This window comes from Helianthus annuus, chromosome 2 (assembly GCF_002127325.2).
Source record: "Helianthus annuus cultivar XRQ/B chromosome 2, HanXRQr2.0-SUNRISE, whole genome shotgun sequence".
Classification (NCBI taxonomy): domain Eukaryota; kingdom Viridiplantae; phylum Streptophyta; class Magnoliopsida; order Asterales; family Asteraceae; genus Helianthus; species Helianthus annuus.
In genome coordinates this window covers 44,228,118-44,244,670 of record NC_035434.2, presented here as the reverse complement: position 1 = coordinate 44,244,670, position 16,553 = coordinate 44,228,118, and the positions used below count along the sequence as shown (strand labels likewise).

The following is a 16,553-nucleotide window of genomic DNA, read 5'->3' as shown; positions in this document are numbered from 1 at the left end:
GCCTAAGGTTGCACAGATTCGATAATTTGTGACTACTTGAACGATTTTGTGAGAACTTCCTAGTTCTCGCAAATGATAAAATTTTGCTAAAATGTCGCTTTGAGAGAAATTTAGGGATTTAAGCGTTCTTCATGTTTGAGAGCACTTTATGTTAGAGGGTACTTTGAGTTTGAGAGTACTTTGTATTTTAGTATAAACTAGGAATTGTGCCCGCGCGCGTTGCGGCGCGTATACATTAGGTCATAATTGGTTGCATGGATATTTAGACAACTTAAATAAGAGTAACGGTATAAATAACAAAGTTGGGACTTGCCCAAGGGAATAGAATTGACAAAAAATGGCCAAAGAGAATACGACTGGGAAAAAAGGCAAGAAACGGAGATTGTTGAATCGAAGGCGAGTGGAAAAACTCAGCCACATGGCAGACAAAGCTACAAACCACTCCAATCCAATTATCAACATTTAAGTAAGGTAAAGTCGGTGGACTGATTTGATGTCCACCTACATTTACTTTAAAGAGTATATAAAAAGAACTAAAGTAGAATCTGATCCGAATATTTTCTGTTTATTGCTACTTATAAAAGAGACTGAAATATGTAATGCGCTTATGAAATTGATATCACATAGCCTAAAGTTGCAACTTGACATGCGACTTCGGATGAACAAAAGTGATCATTTGTATAATTGAGTAATTCTTGAACTAAACTTGTATAGAAAATTTAACTAAGAATTGATGTCTTATTATTTATCGGAATAAGATAAAAAGCGTATATATATATATATATATATATAGGGGACCGCTAGAATGCGAACCACCTCGAGTTGTAAGAACCGCGAGAACCACACTGTACGGGGCGAGGTGGACCATTTTTTTTTCAAAAACGTAGATGCATGTATTATAAACACATTCGTAAAAAAAATTTAAAAAAAATGTCGTGCGTGTAGTTTTTTACACCACAAGTTTGTGGTTTACGAGTTCCGTAAATTTACGGAATTTACGGTAAACCACAAACTTGTGGTGTAAAAAACTACACGCACGACATTTTTTTTTTAAATTTTTTTTTACGAATGTGTTTATAATACATGCATCTACGTTTTTGAAAAAAAAATTGGTTCACCTCGCCCCGGATCAAGTAGTTCTCGCGGTTCTTACAACTCGAGGTGGTTCTCATTCTAGCAGACTCCTATATATATATATATATATAGTGGAGGGTTCAAATGAGAAGAATTTTTTTGTGAGAAGAAAAAAGAAGAAGTTTCAACCAATAAAAATGTTTCATTTTACTTCATTTAATATTTGCATTTAATTTTAATATAAGGGTATATTGGTAAACTTACATAAATCATTAATTTGTATTCTTCCCTTTAATAACTAACTAAATTAAATTTGTAACTCCTTTTCAAAATATATAATTTTTCCAAATTAAAAAAAAACATTTTAATTTAAAGTGTAGAATAAATTACTAGTTGTGTAGGATAAATTACGAGTTGTGTAGGATATTTTTCGAGGTGTGTAGTATAAATTTCGACTGTGCAGGATAAAATTCTATAACGTGTAGGATATATGTTGGAAAATTTTGATATGTGTAGGTTTTGTAGATTGTATGTTGGATAATTAATGATTAGTTGACTAATTAATTATAGAGAGAAAAATTAATGATATGAGTTATAAATGAAATAGTATTTTACTAATATGCCCTTTCCTTTTTTTCTTCTTACATTAAATTTCTTCTCAAATGACCTTCTCCTATATATAATAAAGTGATCATTTGTACAATCGAGTAACTATAAGCATAAGGGGATTAGATTTGATTTTTTGAGGTAAAACATGCTGGTTCTTTGCAAATTGAATGGATTTTACTATTTTTGGGTTTCTGGTACTTGTTCACATAGCTCAATCCACAACTGATGTAATTAAGAAGTTTGTAGCACTGCAACTATTTTGCAAACTATTATACACAGTTTTGACAAAATGAAGTTTAGTAACAGCATCCATAGGTCCTATTTAAATACTAAACTGTATTTTTCTTATATGCTTTATTTCATATCAAAGAATAAGTGATTTACGAATTTAATAAAAAAAAAAAAATAAAAAAATAAAAAAAATAAAAAAAATAAAGATTCAAAGTTTATATCCCTAGTGTATGCACATTCTTTGTTTACCTATATATTTTCCAAATTTTTAAATATTTCATGGATGTTTTAACACCAGGCAACCCCTTTTGAAGTTGCTGGGTTTGAACATCTAATTGTAATACCTGTAGAAAAAACTCTTAAGTTGACGCTAAGCAACCCAATCAAGGAGTCCTGAATCCTAATTACGTAATGCCTTAAAATATCATAACTTGTAAACCATCATGCATTCAAATAAAAAAGGAACCAGATTCTATGCTTAAAGTCCGAGACGCTAGGAAACTGTGACAACTAACTGGGTTGAAGATCGAAGAGGCGTGGATGATATATCAGGTCCAGAATTGAGTGGGTAATGAACCGGTACCGAATTTAGCGAACTGGGTACATTTTCGGTACCGATTCGGTACCAACTTTGGACTTTTTCGGAACTGGTCCAGTTCGGCACCAGTATTGACCGATTTTTACACTAAAATACTTATACTGTACAGGTTCCGAAACGTACCGGGCATATTCGGTACCGGTACCCGCTTTGCGGGATTTTCAGTACCGCATTACCCGTACAGGTTCACAACAATGTGGGTTGTGCCCGCGCAGGTTCAAATCCGGCCGATGCCGTTTTACCTTTTTTTCTTTTTCTTTGCTTTTCATGCGAAACCGTTTTAAAACCCAAAACATAAATTTTTATTCAATCAAAGAAACAGATCTCGGATTTCTTTACTTTGATCGTTTTCATCTCCTCTTCACAATCGGAGTTAATTTCTAATTCACTACAGCGTTACATTTTGGAGTAATAATCCACCGATTCAACTCACAACTGCAATTATCAATTAGGTGAATTTCTATTCATTATTTTTGCCTATTTCGTTGTTTCTTGTAATAAATTAGATACTGTTGATACTTAATATGCTATTAGGTCAAATAATTAATAATAGTCAAACCTAGATACGCAATTCATAATGGTATAAACAATCGAACATTGGTCTTCATCGATTACATCAACAGTGAATCGAAGGGTCCATTCGTAACTCCGGAACTCTGGCACTGATGCTACCTGTCCAGAATACGTTGTCTGACCATCGATATCGCACACCGTCACACCGCAAAAAATAACATCAACGCTAGCCAGACAGTTTGACTCCGCCAGCGTTCCCATTGTCAGAGAAGATGGATTGTGAGGGGAACTGGCATCTGGGTGGATTTGGGGGGATTAGGTGGTGTGCGTATGGGATTAACTAAGGGTGAGTGGGCAAAAAGGAAATGTTGAGAGGAAGGAAATGAGAAGGCACTAAAGACAACACCGAATTTATACTCTAAGATGTAGTATAATATAATATAATAGGCGTATCAAATGTCATTTTTAGTATGTGTTATTAATATTATAGTGAGATTACCAACCCTATAGGAGCTCACTCAAGTTTGGAAGGGGCTTAACTTATGTTTGCATGCATGTATATATGTACATATGAAGAATATGTGATGGCTAATGCAATTTTTCTTCATCTACATCTATGTACTTGTTTTTTTGTTGATTATTTGATCTCGCACACATCCATCTCTATCCTATTTGACTCAAGAGGTGTTCGGTTCCTAGACACGTCTACGTTCTCCAATGTTTTCCATTTGATTCTTTTAATCATGAGATAAAGTATAAGCTCAAGTTTGTTAACCGACAACTGGTAGAGATAAACAACGAAATAAACTAAAAAACAGCAATAAAAAAAGAATGTTCATCTGAGATAGGGTCATTGGTTGCTTAAATTGTCACTAAATCACATGGTATTACTGATATTCATGAATGAATAGTAAATGGCTCACCCTCAAACATAACACGAACACTATAATTTTTGGGTGTGTGCAGGTTAGAGTTGATACTTTTGACACATATAATACATATAGGTTGTGTTCCACTTTACGTATTGACCCCGCCATCCCATATCATATGTCAAACTAGTCATTTTCTAGGCTTTATTCTAAATAATAAAACATTTTTTTTGTTTGTAAATAGATGCATTAAAATTGGTCATGACTATAAGGATGAGTATACATGTGATTTATATTTGTTTATTTTCCTCCAGAAAGTAAAGATTTTACTCCAAACATATCAACTATTGGTTTAAATACTTAATAAACCAAATAAAAGCTAGTTAAACAAAATAAGGAAATCTTAGTTCATGTCGAGTTTGTGCAAATCTCTAAGAGAGTGATGAATTGGCTCCGAGAGTTTTAACGATCTTTCCGAAAGCGTAGTTTGGTCTTCAATCGACGTTACTTGATTCATGCCTCCTTTATTAGTATTCGGAGATCTTAGTTCTCGTACATACTTCTCCTTGTGAAGTATTGCCGCAAACCTATCATATTTAAAATAATGTCAAATCATGAAAATACTTTAACAACTTCTAGTTAACAGAAAAATACAATAATGAAATAATTTGAAGATAAAATTACTTTTTTAGAGCCATCTCGTTGGTAGTATGATGATAAGGCTCATATAGGCCCGTGCCAAGATTCACCCTGGTCACTGGTTTTTTCAGCAACTCCTCGCCCACTTTCACAAGATTCTCTAAGTTTTCTTCAGTAGCTAAATCCATGGAAGCTAAGTCACTTAGAGTGTCATCCTGAATTCGGAGATAATTTTCTGCTGAATGCAGGGCTTGGAAGACGGTAGAGATGTGGTAGTCAACCATGTCACCACTAGCCTGAGTGAAAACATCCACTAATGGAGTAGAGCCACCACCGGCTAACCACCCTAAAACGCCCCAACTAGAAGACTTTGTAGCGTCATACTTCTCTTGAAATTTCTGAGACCCTGTGCCTAATGACAAAACGAGAAAACGGCCATATTCCAGTGGCTTTATCGGGAAAAAGTCAGGACTTCCTGTGGTTATTTCCTTACTTACTTCACTTATCGCAGCCAATGTCTACACAAAAGAACATGCATTTAATCAGCTTAGCTTGTATGTTTTATAACATGTTTTTGGATTGCATCACATATTTAATCACCATTTTTTAGAATGTAAGCTGGCCTACCGGATTGTTAGCGACCACTCCACCATCTATAAGATTGAATTCTCTAAGTAACTTTCCCTCCGAATCTTCGTTTTGGAATGAATGGGAAGGAAGATAAGTTGGGGCTGCCGACGTTCCAATGCATATATCCGAGATCTTGGCATCCAGGCTAGGGATATTCTTCAACTGATCAAACAAACACGAATATCACTATGTATATGTTAAAAGTCATCAGTTGCTTTATTAAACCTTAAATTCCTTAATTGTGATTATGACAGTTTTGATTTCTAAAGACAATTCGATGATTTTTTGGTGCAGAAGATACCTGGTAGCTCGAGAAGATAACAGGCTGCAGGTGTTTGATGTCAAAGGTTGGAATCACAATATTTGTTACAGCTTCATGGAGTCGTCTATCATGTAGTTTTTCACGAATAATCTCGTGTAGGTATTGGCCATCGTATTTTGGGCCCGATAAAGCTTTGATCACATTTGTAGCAGCAGCGAAAGGATGACTACATATAGTGCAAATTAAAGGTGAGACGTCAAATGACACAAGTTAGGTTTTTGGAATAAATCATGATCCATGATTTCGATAATATTTAAAACAAACAAGCAAACAGTAAGGGCTGTTAACTAATTAAGTAACCATTTATTTATAGACTGTACTATTTTTATATTTTTAATAATAGTTTTACTTGTATGATACCTTGAACTTTATAGAGATGTAACAATGGTTTTTACTGGTATTATGCTTCCAAGGTTGGCATAATTGGGGACATAAAAATTATCATAAAACAAGTATTGAGAGATAAAGTTGTCACAATTCACAAATTGACTAATGATGCATACTTATCGGGTGGGAAGATCTTAGGACAGTGTTCAAGATAAAATTCTTTAACATCCTTAGCCGCAAAGGCTGGACGACCCTCTTCATTCGGAGTAGTTAACATAGCCGTCACAATGCCACCAGTGCTTGTCCCGGAAATCACATCAAAATAGTCTGCAAGTCTTGCATTCTCGCCATCTAATTTCTTTCAGATTTAAAAAAAAAACAACCCTCATTTAATTTGTTTTTTATAAAAGATGAAAGAAAAGAAGGAAACAGAACTTGAATTAACCCATACTCATAAATTTTACCTGTAGTTCGGTTTCTAGAAAATCAAGGATCACACCCGGAATGATTCCTCGTACTCCACCTCCGTCGATGCTAAGGATAGTGATTAGATTCCCATATGTTGGTGGTTGCAAAGGTGACCGTGGATCTTCCTTAAATGACATGGTGGATTCAATATCCTGCTCAAGTTATTAGGTTTTGGTGTATTAGGAAGAAATAGCTAGAAGAACTATGGATTTTGTGTGCATGATATGTTATATATGTGATGTGAGGGTATTTATAGAGTACATATTTGTTGGAATTTTCACAGCCACAGGATATTTCCAACGTTTGGGATAACATGATGGCTCAAATGATGTTATACGTTTACGACCATATCATATCTACAAGTTTTAACCTTTATATATTCTTTTTTAAACTCATTACTTGAATGTTACGATACAAAAGGTACGACCATATCCACAAGTTTATTTTTTTTAAATCATTACTTGAATGTTACGATACAAAAGGTAGAGAGAGTGACTAAATAAGCAAATGAGCTCATAATCTATTTATTTTTGTTTGTTTTTTCTGGAAATGGCGGATATATTAAAACACCAGGAGTAGCAAGAACCTACTGGGGAAATGGAAGAGTTACACAAACGTAGGTGCAGTGGCTAAGCTTGACAATAAAGAGTTCAGACTAGTTTTTTTCTTTTTCCTATTAACAACCCACAAAAACGAGAAAATGACAATACCTTCAAAACCTACTTTCTTTCTTTGTTAGTTAGACTTAAACACCACCTCATTCCTATAGCTCCATTATGGTGTTCCAATGGCTTCGGATCTTTCACACTCAATGGGCATAGAATTAATTGAACATCAACCCCTTTCTTATCAAGATTAACACAAGTCGGTAATCTATTAATCAGTAACCTCCACACAAAAATATTTACCTTTCTTGAGACACATGAGTTCCATTTAGTCCTTGTAGCTCCATTTTGTAGAAAATGAGCTCATAATTGACGCAAAAACAAATAATTTCGCTCATGGAAAGTTGAAGCGAAAACGAATAGGTACATTCTATGAAATATTTAGATAAATCTTTCTAAAAGGAAACAAAAAAGAAAAAGAGTAAGTGGAATTTCCGACTGTATGGTTATATGGTGGGTCACTGTTTATTCCTCTTTGTATTTTTCGTCATGTGAGTCTCTGTGGTTTATAAACTTTTTCCTTTGTATCCCTCCCGCTATTTTCCTGTTAATTCACTCTTAAAAAGATAGTTAAATTACATCTATCCCCCTAGCATAGCAAATTGCAAAATTACCTCTATGCCCCTAGCTTAGCAAATTGCAATTTACCATAATCATCAAATTTAGATATACACACACTTTTCCCCTCTTTTCTCTCTTCTCTTCTCACTTATTTCTCTTTCTCGTCTCTCTCTCTCTCTAGAAAACCATCATCACCTTCCACCACCGCCACAGCCACCCCCACCACAACCATCATCGGTTACCACTTCAAACACCATCACCCAGTCCCATGGGCGTAGCTTAAGTAGGGCAGGAGGGGGGTCGACCCCCCGAACTTTTCGCTTAGTAGTGGAGAGTATGTAGTTTTCGTATAGAAATTTTTTTGTATATACGTTTTCGACCCCTCGATTTTATATATATTTTTAGGTCTGATAACTTCCTCCCTCTGGTCGGAAATCTCAAACTTCGACACTGCCCAGTCCCACCTCCGTTTCCCCACATCTGCCACCCACGTTTGATGCATTGATTTAACAATCAAGTGAATAAGATTTACAAGCATCACATATCTAGATTCGAAAATACATGCTGTTGTCTGGTATAGAGAATAAACTCTATGATTGGGGTTTGAATTGAATTGAAATTGTATTGAACTAGAATTAGGGTTACAGAAGAAGGTGTTTATATAAAACACCATTTTATACATTTAGCACCTACACTATGACATTTTGTTTACTTTCCGACACTCCCCCTCAAGTTGAGTAGTGGGATCACCAATACTTAACTTGCTCAAACAGCTAGTAAAGGCGTTTCCGTTGACAACTTTTGTGAATATATCTGCGAGTTGATCTTTTGACGAAACATACGGGAGTTCTATGATTCTTTCTTCCAACTTCTCTTTGATGAAATGTCAATCTACCTCCACGTGTTTTGTTTGATCATGTTGAACTAGGTTTTCTGAGATTTATATTGCAGCTGTATTATCACACATAACTTTACTGGTAGCCTTTTGGGAAAAACCAATGTCTTCTAGCAGCTTCCTGATCCAAAGAACTTCGCTTAACCCTCAAGCTATACCTCTAAATTCCGCTTCTGCGCTCGACAGAGCGACCACCTTCTGTTTCTTACTCCTCCAGGTAACGAGGTTTTCACCAACCAAGGAAAAGTACCCTGATGTTGACCTTCGGTTTCCCTTATCTCCTGCCCAGTTTGCGTCAGTGTAGAGCTCAACATTTAAATATCCATTTGTTTTGAACAACACTCTATGGCCTGCGGTTCCCTTGAGATATCTTAAAATTCTCTGAGCAGCTTCCATGTGGGCAACTTATGGTTGATGCATGAACTGACTCACCACTCTAACAACATAAGCTATATCGGGGCGAGTGTGAGTGAGATAAATTAACTTGCCCACGAGCCGTTGATACCATTCTTTGTCTGCAAGTTCTCCATTGAGTTCCATGTGAATGTTGTGGTTCGCCACCATTGGAGTATCTGCTGGTTTACAATTAATCAACCCAGTTTCTGCTAGGAGATCAAGGACATACTTCTTTTGGTAGACGAAAATCCCCCGTTTAGACCTAAGAACTTCTATCCCGAGGAAATATTTGATATTCCCAAGGTCTTTCATTTCAAACTTTGAAAACAGATTCCTTTTCAGCCGTGCTATTTCTTCTATATCGTCTCCGGTAATAATCATGTCATCTACATATATGATCAAACAAGTTACAAGTTCGTTTCTTCTCTTGAGGAACAGAGTATGATCAGCGTTACTTTGGTGATACCCACACTCTTTCATGGCCAAAGTGAACTTTCCAAAACATGCCCAAGGAGACTGTTTTAGCCCGCATAGGGACTTTTCAACCGGCAAACTTCACCCTTCTTTAAAACCCCCTGAAAAACCTGGAGGTGATTCCATGTAGACTTCTTCCGTTAGGTCTCCACGGAGAATGGCGTTTGTAACATCAAACTGGTGAACAGGCCACTCCTTATTGGCTGCCACGGAGAAGAGAACTCTGATGGTGTCCATTTTTGTAACCGGAGAAAATGTCTCAGAGTAATCGATCACATATGTCTGAGTGTACCCCTTGGCTACAAGCCGAGCTTTGTATCACCCAATGGAACCATCTTGTTTATATTTGATTGAATACACCCACCGTCATCCAACTGTTTTCTTTCCTTTAGGAAGAATGCACTTCCTATGTGTTGTTTTTCATAAGAGCACGCATCTCCATTTCCATTGCTTCTTACCAGTTCTTCTTACCATGAGCTTCCTTTACAGAATTAGGTATTTGTTCAGAGTATAGTGAAGTAACAAACGCTTTCACACTGTTAGATAAGTTCCCGTTGACCAGATTAGCTACAGGATACCTTGAATTTCTAGTTTCCCTCTCTGGGGAGTACCATTTTGGAGGAACCCCTCTATTGGCTCTAGGATGGAGAGAGTATCTTCCAGTTGTATCTGCTGCAACTGGTTCAACATGTTCAACAATTGGTTCAACCTGTTCAACATCTGGTTCAACCTGTTCTGTAGGTTCTATTGTTGTCGGTTCTTTGTGTTCCCATGTTGTCTCATAGTTATAAGACGGCGCAGGGCATTCCGAGTTCTCAGTATTTCTTGTGACAACCGGTAATTTACGCCCTTAATTACGTGATTAACAGGCGATTACCGCGATAATAAATGGTACTTATGACGCTAATTAACCTAGCCAGGCCCTTGGAGTGCCCAGGAACGTTTGTTCAGCTATACAGTACGCGTATGAAGATTCGCGAGGAATCTGCGAAACATCAAATGACAACGGACTGAAACCGTACGAAAAACTGACGACACCGACAAATATGGATGTTACACGAATATTTATTGCTGATGAAGTGTTGGTCGCGATATCAGGTCTCGTAGGAAATACAGGCCACTTATACATGAGATGGGCTTGTGGGCCCTGGGCCCAAGCCCAAAACCCACAAACCTAAACCTACACATAGAGATTTTAAAAAAAAAAAATATATATATATATATATATATATATAATCTCTACAATCCTTCCAAAATCTATACAAAAGATCTTGGTTCATAAAATATAACATTTAACCTGAATACAATTTGGTTGCATAAGATACAATAAAAACCCATGAACACTGATTTTGCTTATAAATAGGGACCATTAGTCCCTTCTTGTTTTCATTCCACAAACAACAACAGACTTAAAGTCTGTCTTTACTCCCCCCTCTCAAAGCAATACCCACACAAATCCATTTGAAATACAACTCTTTCTCTCAATCTATACACACACCAACAAATGCAGAAAGCCAAATACCCCTTCAAACTCTCTCACCCTCTTCCCCTCGTCACCTTGGTCGACGACCGGAGAACACACCGGCGTCGGTGCCGGCGATGTTTCTCAGCCAAACACCCACCTCCCCTTTCACCCACACATATCTTCGACCACCACCATCTGGTGGTGGCGCACAGCAGCGCAGAGAGAAAGACTCGGGAGGAGAGAGAGAGGAGCGAGAGGAGTAGAGAGAGGGAGAACCGACGGTCAAAGGCTCAGACCGCCGGTCGGTCCATTTATCCGGTGATGGTGATGAGCGACGGCAGACAGACGGCGGAGCCGTCGGACCGGCGACCTGAAGCGCCGGAAACGGCAGTGGTTTCGGTTATGGTGTGGTTCGAATTCTGGTTTCGTCGAGTTCACATCAGTTCACGTCGGGTCTGGGTTAAGTCCAACAAATTCGAGTTCAGATAACTCGGTTCAAGTTCGGGTGTTTCGGGTTCACTCCTTCAGATTCACGTTTGGTCAGCAGATTCGGGGACTCGGTACGGCGGTCAACATCTAGGTCCAGCAACAGGCGTCTTGGACCGGCGGTCGGCGTCAAGGTCCGGCGGTCCTTATTATTATCCGACAGATTACCGGTAAAACCTCTATCCAGTTTCTTTCACTTTTGATTAGTGTTGAAGATTCATGAAGATGATGGGTTCACTGTGTTGAAGGTTATTATTGCACATGTTTTTGATTCAAGCTCGGAACTTTTGAGATTGCGGGTCAAGTCTCGGGTCCAGTCAACTATGGTCAACGGCTCCGGTTGGGTCAAACATCAGCCTAGGTTCGAGTCAGAATTGTTTCATGTGCGGGCTTTGATCGGCTCGGGTCGCGGTTAGTGGTTCGGCTCGACCCGGTTAAACCGAGTCAACCCAGTCAACTCGGTCAACCCGAGTCAACTCAGTTGACCTGGTCAACTCAGCCAAATGGTCCGATGTTTCGACACGAAAGAAGATGGTAAAGATTAACGACGCGTTTTATTTCGTTATTTCATAATTTTATTAAACACGTGACAACGAGCTCTCGAACCGAATGCTAAAATCATAAATATATTTGCGGTTTCATATATTATCATGTTTTCTAACCTGTGTTTATGAATATTTGTTTGGAAATTTGTTGAATCTTGATAAATAACGACAACTTGTGTTGTCGGGCCGTCCAAAAACAGAGGAAACTCTGCCCGTTTTTCGAGAAAATTCGTAAAAATAACGCGTTTATTATATAACGAAAACCAACGATTCAGAAACTATTTACAACAACAAACATAGTTGTTTTGAACTTCGGAAATTCGACGAATCCTCTTATAAAAATAAATATAGTTATGTATTTATTTTCGAGCAAACAACACAAATCCTTTTACAAAAATAAATATAGATGTTGTATATTTATTTCCAAATATCAAGCAAGATGGATTCGCTTTTATAAAAATAAATATAGTATATATTTATTTTAAACATGCCACGACTCGATGAAGTTTTCATAAAATAAATATAACTTATATATTTATTTCGAACGCCTAAACGGCATATACATTCGACATATAGTAAACGAAACTTAGCAAGTTTAACTTCTTCGTTTCTTTTAAGCTATCAACACACCGTCGAATCGTTCTATTAACGATTCGGTAGAGCTCGGTAACACGTAGTTACCGTTTTTGCTTAGAAACTTATTAGATATTCCATGTTAGGAATATTGTAGAATGCACGCTAGCAAGTCGAGCCTTGGAAACGACATCAAGAAGTCGTAAATTAGCTAGCTTTGCACAGGATTATTCAGGTGAGTTCATAACCCCACATTTTTACAATTTTGTAAATGTTTTCGGGGTGGAAAGACATGCACTTTTTGCAAAGCATACAAGAATTATATATTTTTAAACCATGTTACAAAGAACACAAATGGTTTACGAAAAGCTTATGATTTATACCGGTTTTCCAAACAAGCGTATTTTTCTGAAAATACAAATACAAGAGTTTACAAATACATGAGTTATGGTATGAAAATATAAAAAGCACACTTGGTGAGAACGAGTACCAAGTGTGTAGCGATATAAGAATACAAGAAGCGCACTTGGTGAGAACGAGTACCAAGTGTGTTGTGAAATAAGAAAACGAGAAGCGCACTTGGTGAGGACGAGTACCAAGTGTGTTGTGAAATAGGAATATGAGAAGCGCGCTTGGTGAGAAACGAGTACCAAGTAGGATGCGCTATGAAAAATGATGCGAGAAATCGTGTCACGAATAGGGTACAGAAGCACCATTAATCAACAATATACCTAGACCGCAGAACAAAAGGTTAGATCTAACGGGTGCCGGGCAGCCACACTCTCGATGAGGGCGAGTATCGAGTAGTGCTTTTGTGTCTCAGAATATACCAATTAAATGCCTAAGGTTTGGTGACTTCCTATGTCGTGTCACATGTTAATGGCTTTGCAACCCATTAACAATCCTGATATTTACAGGAATACTTTAATTACATAAAATTCATACCATACTAAAACTTGATTAATACTTGAAGTACGTGGGGTACTCTGGAAAACTTGAATTAAACTTGAGTACGTGGGGTACTCAAGAAAACGGGAACTAACTTGAGTACGTGGGGTACTCAAGAGAAATGTGAATTATACATAAGTAAGAATGCGTGATCTGTACAAGAAAATGATTTATTTTTAAAAATTCGTTTTCTCAACAATACTTCAGAAACCGGTTACTTCAAAAAGATTTATTTCAAATCTTTTACAAACAAACAATGAACTCGCTCAACTTTATGTTGATTTTTCGCATGTTTCTTTCTCAGGCTGCATTTCTAAGACAAGGCACGGTTGGAATAGGAGGACCATGAAGAGTCGAGTACTTAGTGGCGTTCATTTTCTAAAAGACTTAGATTGTTTGCTTCCGCTGTGCAATGAAGATACCAGTCCAGTCACGCCAATGCTCTGATAATTTCGGGGTGTGACAGATTGGTATCAGAGCTACAGGTTACAGCGAACAGGGTTTTCCGTAGGAATACCTAGGCTCTAACCTCACTATCCTCTGGGAACTTAGAATATTAAAACCTGAATGCATACAGAACGCATAGTACTCGAATATGGTCTCCAACCGTTGCCGAAAAACAAACAGTCAAGATTTTGTTTTCAAACATACGCTAAAGTGGTGTTTTACACACGGTACACGAAACAGTTACATACAGTACACAAAACCCTGAGAGCTTAGGAAACATGCATTTAAGACCTTCGGAAACTCACGTTGAAGTTCATTAAGGGTCATCACGTAGGAACCGCGAATATAAACTCGGGCACACACTATTATTCATGTTGTCTATGATGTTTTGACTTCCCGAGCAGGCAGCCTACGCATAACAAAACGCTAGTGCACAAGTGTACGCGAAACATAAGCTATACATCAACGGAGGTTGAAGTACGTCACATGCGACTATCGATCAGGAAGCGGCAGTTGGCGCGCGGTCCTGCAAACAACACGAGTCATGCTAAGGAGAAGGCGTATGTCTCCGCAGTCTCCCTAACTCAATAATGGCGAATACGCTATGTTCGACATTCCATGGTAATGTCACCTAATAACTGGTTATCACATGCAACCCCAGGTAAAGTCCTTAAATTTCTTTTATTGAAATTTCGACTTTCACACTTACTGAGTAGATTTTCATATCTCTACTCCTCTTGATGGTCATTGTGTCACGATCATTTCTTTCGGTATAGTGAATATTCATTTGCTTCATTTCTTGAAAATTCATATGTTACGCATGCATCGTTTGTTACGCATGTGGTTTCGCTTCAAATAAAGCGTTTCATTGAAGTTCAAATATTGTTTCGCTAAATCTTATTGTTGATTTGTGATTCGAATGACCCGCATTATTGAAATTGTTGGCTTCCTTGTTATCAAGTCAACACACTCCCTTGAAATTCCTTTTCTTTTCAAGTTACATACATGGTTTTCGTTGTGACCATGCCGAAAGTTTTCTTGTCGATACATGTATTTATTGTCGGTTTGCGCCGAAGTCAAATTCAATTGTTTGAACCTGTTCATTACACATATTCAATTCAAGACATCATATGATGTATTGGAAACATCATATTCGAATTCGTTTTAACAAACGTTTCATTGTTCTGAGTCGTAGTAGATTTGCTTGGTCTACGACTCCATTAAGTCGTTTGTTGATTTCGACACCTTGAGGTGACATTTTCACTAAATTGAAGCTTGCGCTAATCTCATGCACGGATTTAATTGTCTGTTATTTGATTTAGATTAAATCCGCTTCGATTTATTATCGCGCTTAACTTGAAACACAGGTGATACTTGTTTGATCACCACTACTATTGAATTATTTTTGATCACTACGACACCTTGTGGCGTCGGTAGAACTTGTAGCTTGGGCTAATCATGATTGAACGTTTTATACAAAACACAGGTGATACTTGTTCGATCACCGCTATACTTGAATTGTTTCATTCACTACGACACCTTGTGGCGTCGGTAGAATTTGCAGCTTGGGCTGATCATGATTGAACGTTTCATACAAAACAATTTCATTTTGGCTTGTTGATTCTGAGCCTCTCCTAGCGAATGTTATTGTTTCTAACATTCATTTGCATATTGTAGACATTCACTTGGAATTCTATTGGTTGAAATTCCTCTTTTATTGGACCCATGTTAACTTGGTCACACTAGTGACTGTATCAGTATGGCTCGTTTCCTTTGACATTATTCGTATTTACTTACATATAACGTAACTCTAAGGAGTTGACGTAGTCTAAATTTCGAGGACGAAATTTTATTAACAGGGGGAGACTGTGACAACCGGTAATTTACGCCCTTAATTACGTGATTAACAGGCGATTACCGCGATAATAAATGGTACTTATGACGCTAATTAACCTAGCCAGGCCCTTGGAGTGCCCAGGAACGTTTGTTCAGCTATACAGTACGCGTATGAAGATTCGCGAGGAATCTGCGAAACATCAAATGACAACGGACTGAAACCGTACGGAAAACTGACGACACCGACAAATATGGATGTTACACGAATATTTATTGCTGATGAAGTGTTGGTCGCGATATCAGGTCTCGTAGGAAATACGGGCCACTTATACATGAGATGGGCTTGTGGGCCCTGGGCCCAAGCCCAAAACCCACAAACCTAAACCTACACATAGAGATTTTAAAAAAAAAAAATATATATATATATATATATAATCTCTACAATCCTTCCAAAATCTATACAAAAGATCTTGGTTCATAAAATATAACATTTAACCTGAATACAATTTGGTTGCATAAGATACAATAAAAACCCATGAACACTTATTTTGCTTATAAATAGGGACCATTAGTCCCTTCTTGTTTTCATTCCACAAACAACAACAGACTTAAAGTCTGTCTTTACTCCCCCCTCTCAAAGCAATACCCACACAAATCCATTTGAAATACAACTCTTTCTCTCAATCTATACACACACCAACAAATGCAGAAAGCCAAATACCCCTTCAAACTCTCTCACCCTCTTCCCCTCGTCACCTTGGTCGACGACCGGAGAACACACCGGCGTCGGTGCCGGCGATGTTTCTCAGCCAAACACCCACCTCCCCTTTCACCCACACATATCTTCGACCACCACCATCTGGTGGTGGCGCACAGCAGCGCAGAGAGAGAGACTCGGGAGGAGAGAGAGAGGAGCGAGAGGAGTAGAGAGAGGGAGAACCGACGGTCAAAGGCTCAGACCGCCGGTCGGTCCATTTATCCG

General features: G+C 37.9%; 2 protein-coding genes across 2 annotated transcripts; both read right to left on the bottom strand.

Moving 5' to 3' along the window:
- Positions 1-4,162: 4,162 nt before the first annotated feature.
- On the bottom strand, positions 4,163-6,623 carry LOC110914016 (patatin-like protein 2). Its single transcript, XM_022158830.2, has 6 exons — positions 6,277-6,623; positions 5,989-6,170; positions 5,465-5,651; positions 5,161-5,325; positions 4,579-5,051; positions 4,163-4,481 (listed from the first exon to the last, which is right to left on the bottom strand). Exons 1-6 carry the CDS (start codon positions 6,415-6,417, stop codon positions 4,298-4,300), a joined length of 1,332 nt encoding a protein of 443 aa, XP_022014522.1. The 5' UTR covers positions 6,418-6,623; the 3' UTR covers positions 4,163-4,297.
- A 2,183-nt stretch (positions 6,624-8,806) lies between these two features.
- Positions 8,807-9,277, bottom strand: LOC110888570 (uncharacterized mitochondrial protein AtMg00810-like). Its single transcript, XM_022136092.1, has one exon. The coding sequence runs from the start codon at positions 9,275-9,277 to the stop codon at positions 8,807-8,809; it is 471 nt and encodes a 156-aa protein (XP_021991784.1).
- Between the last annotated feature and the right edge of the window lie 7,276 nt (positions 9,278-16,553).

Coding starts and splice junctions, on each gene's coding strand:
- LOC110914016 (XM_022158830.2), bottom strand. CDS start 6,417: ATGTCATTTAAGGAAGATCCACGGTCACCTTTGCAACCACCAACATAT. Junction 5,326..5,464: donor TTATCTTCTCGAGCTACCAG/GTATCTTCTGCA, acceptor TTGTTTGATCAG/TTGAAGAATATCCCTAGCCT. Junction 5,052..5,160: donor GAGTGGTCGCTAACAATCCG/GTAGGCCAGCTT, acceptor TCTTTTGTGTAG/ACATTGGCTGCGATAAGTGA.
- LOC110888570 (XM_022136092.1), bottom strand. CDS start 9,277: ATGAAAGAGTGTGGGTATCACCAAAGTAACGCTGATCATACTCTGTTC.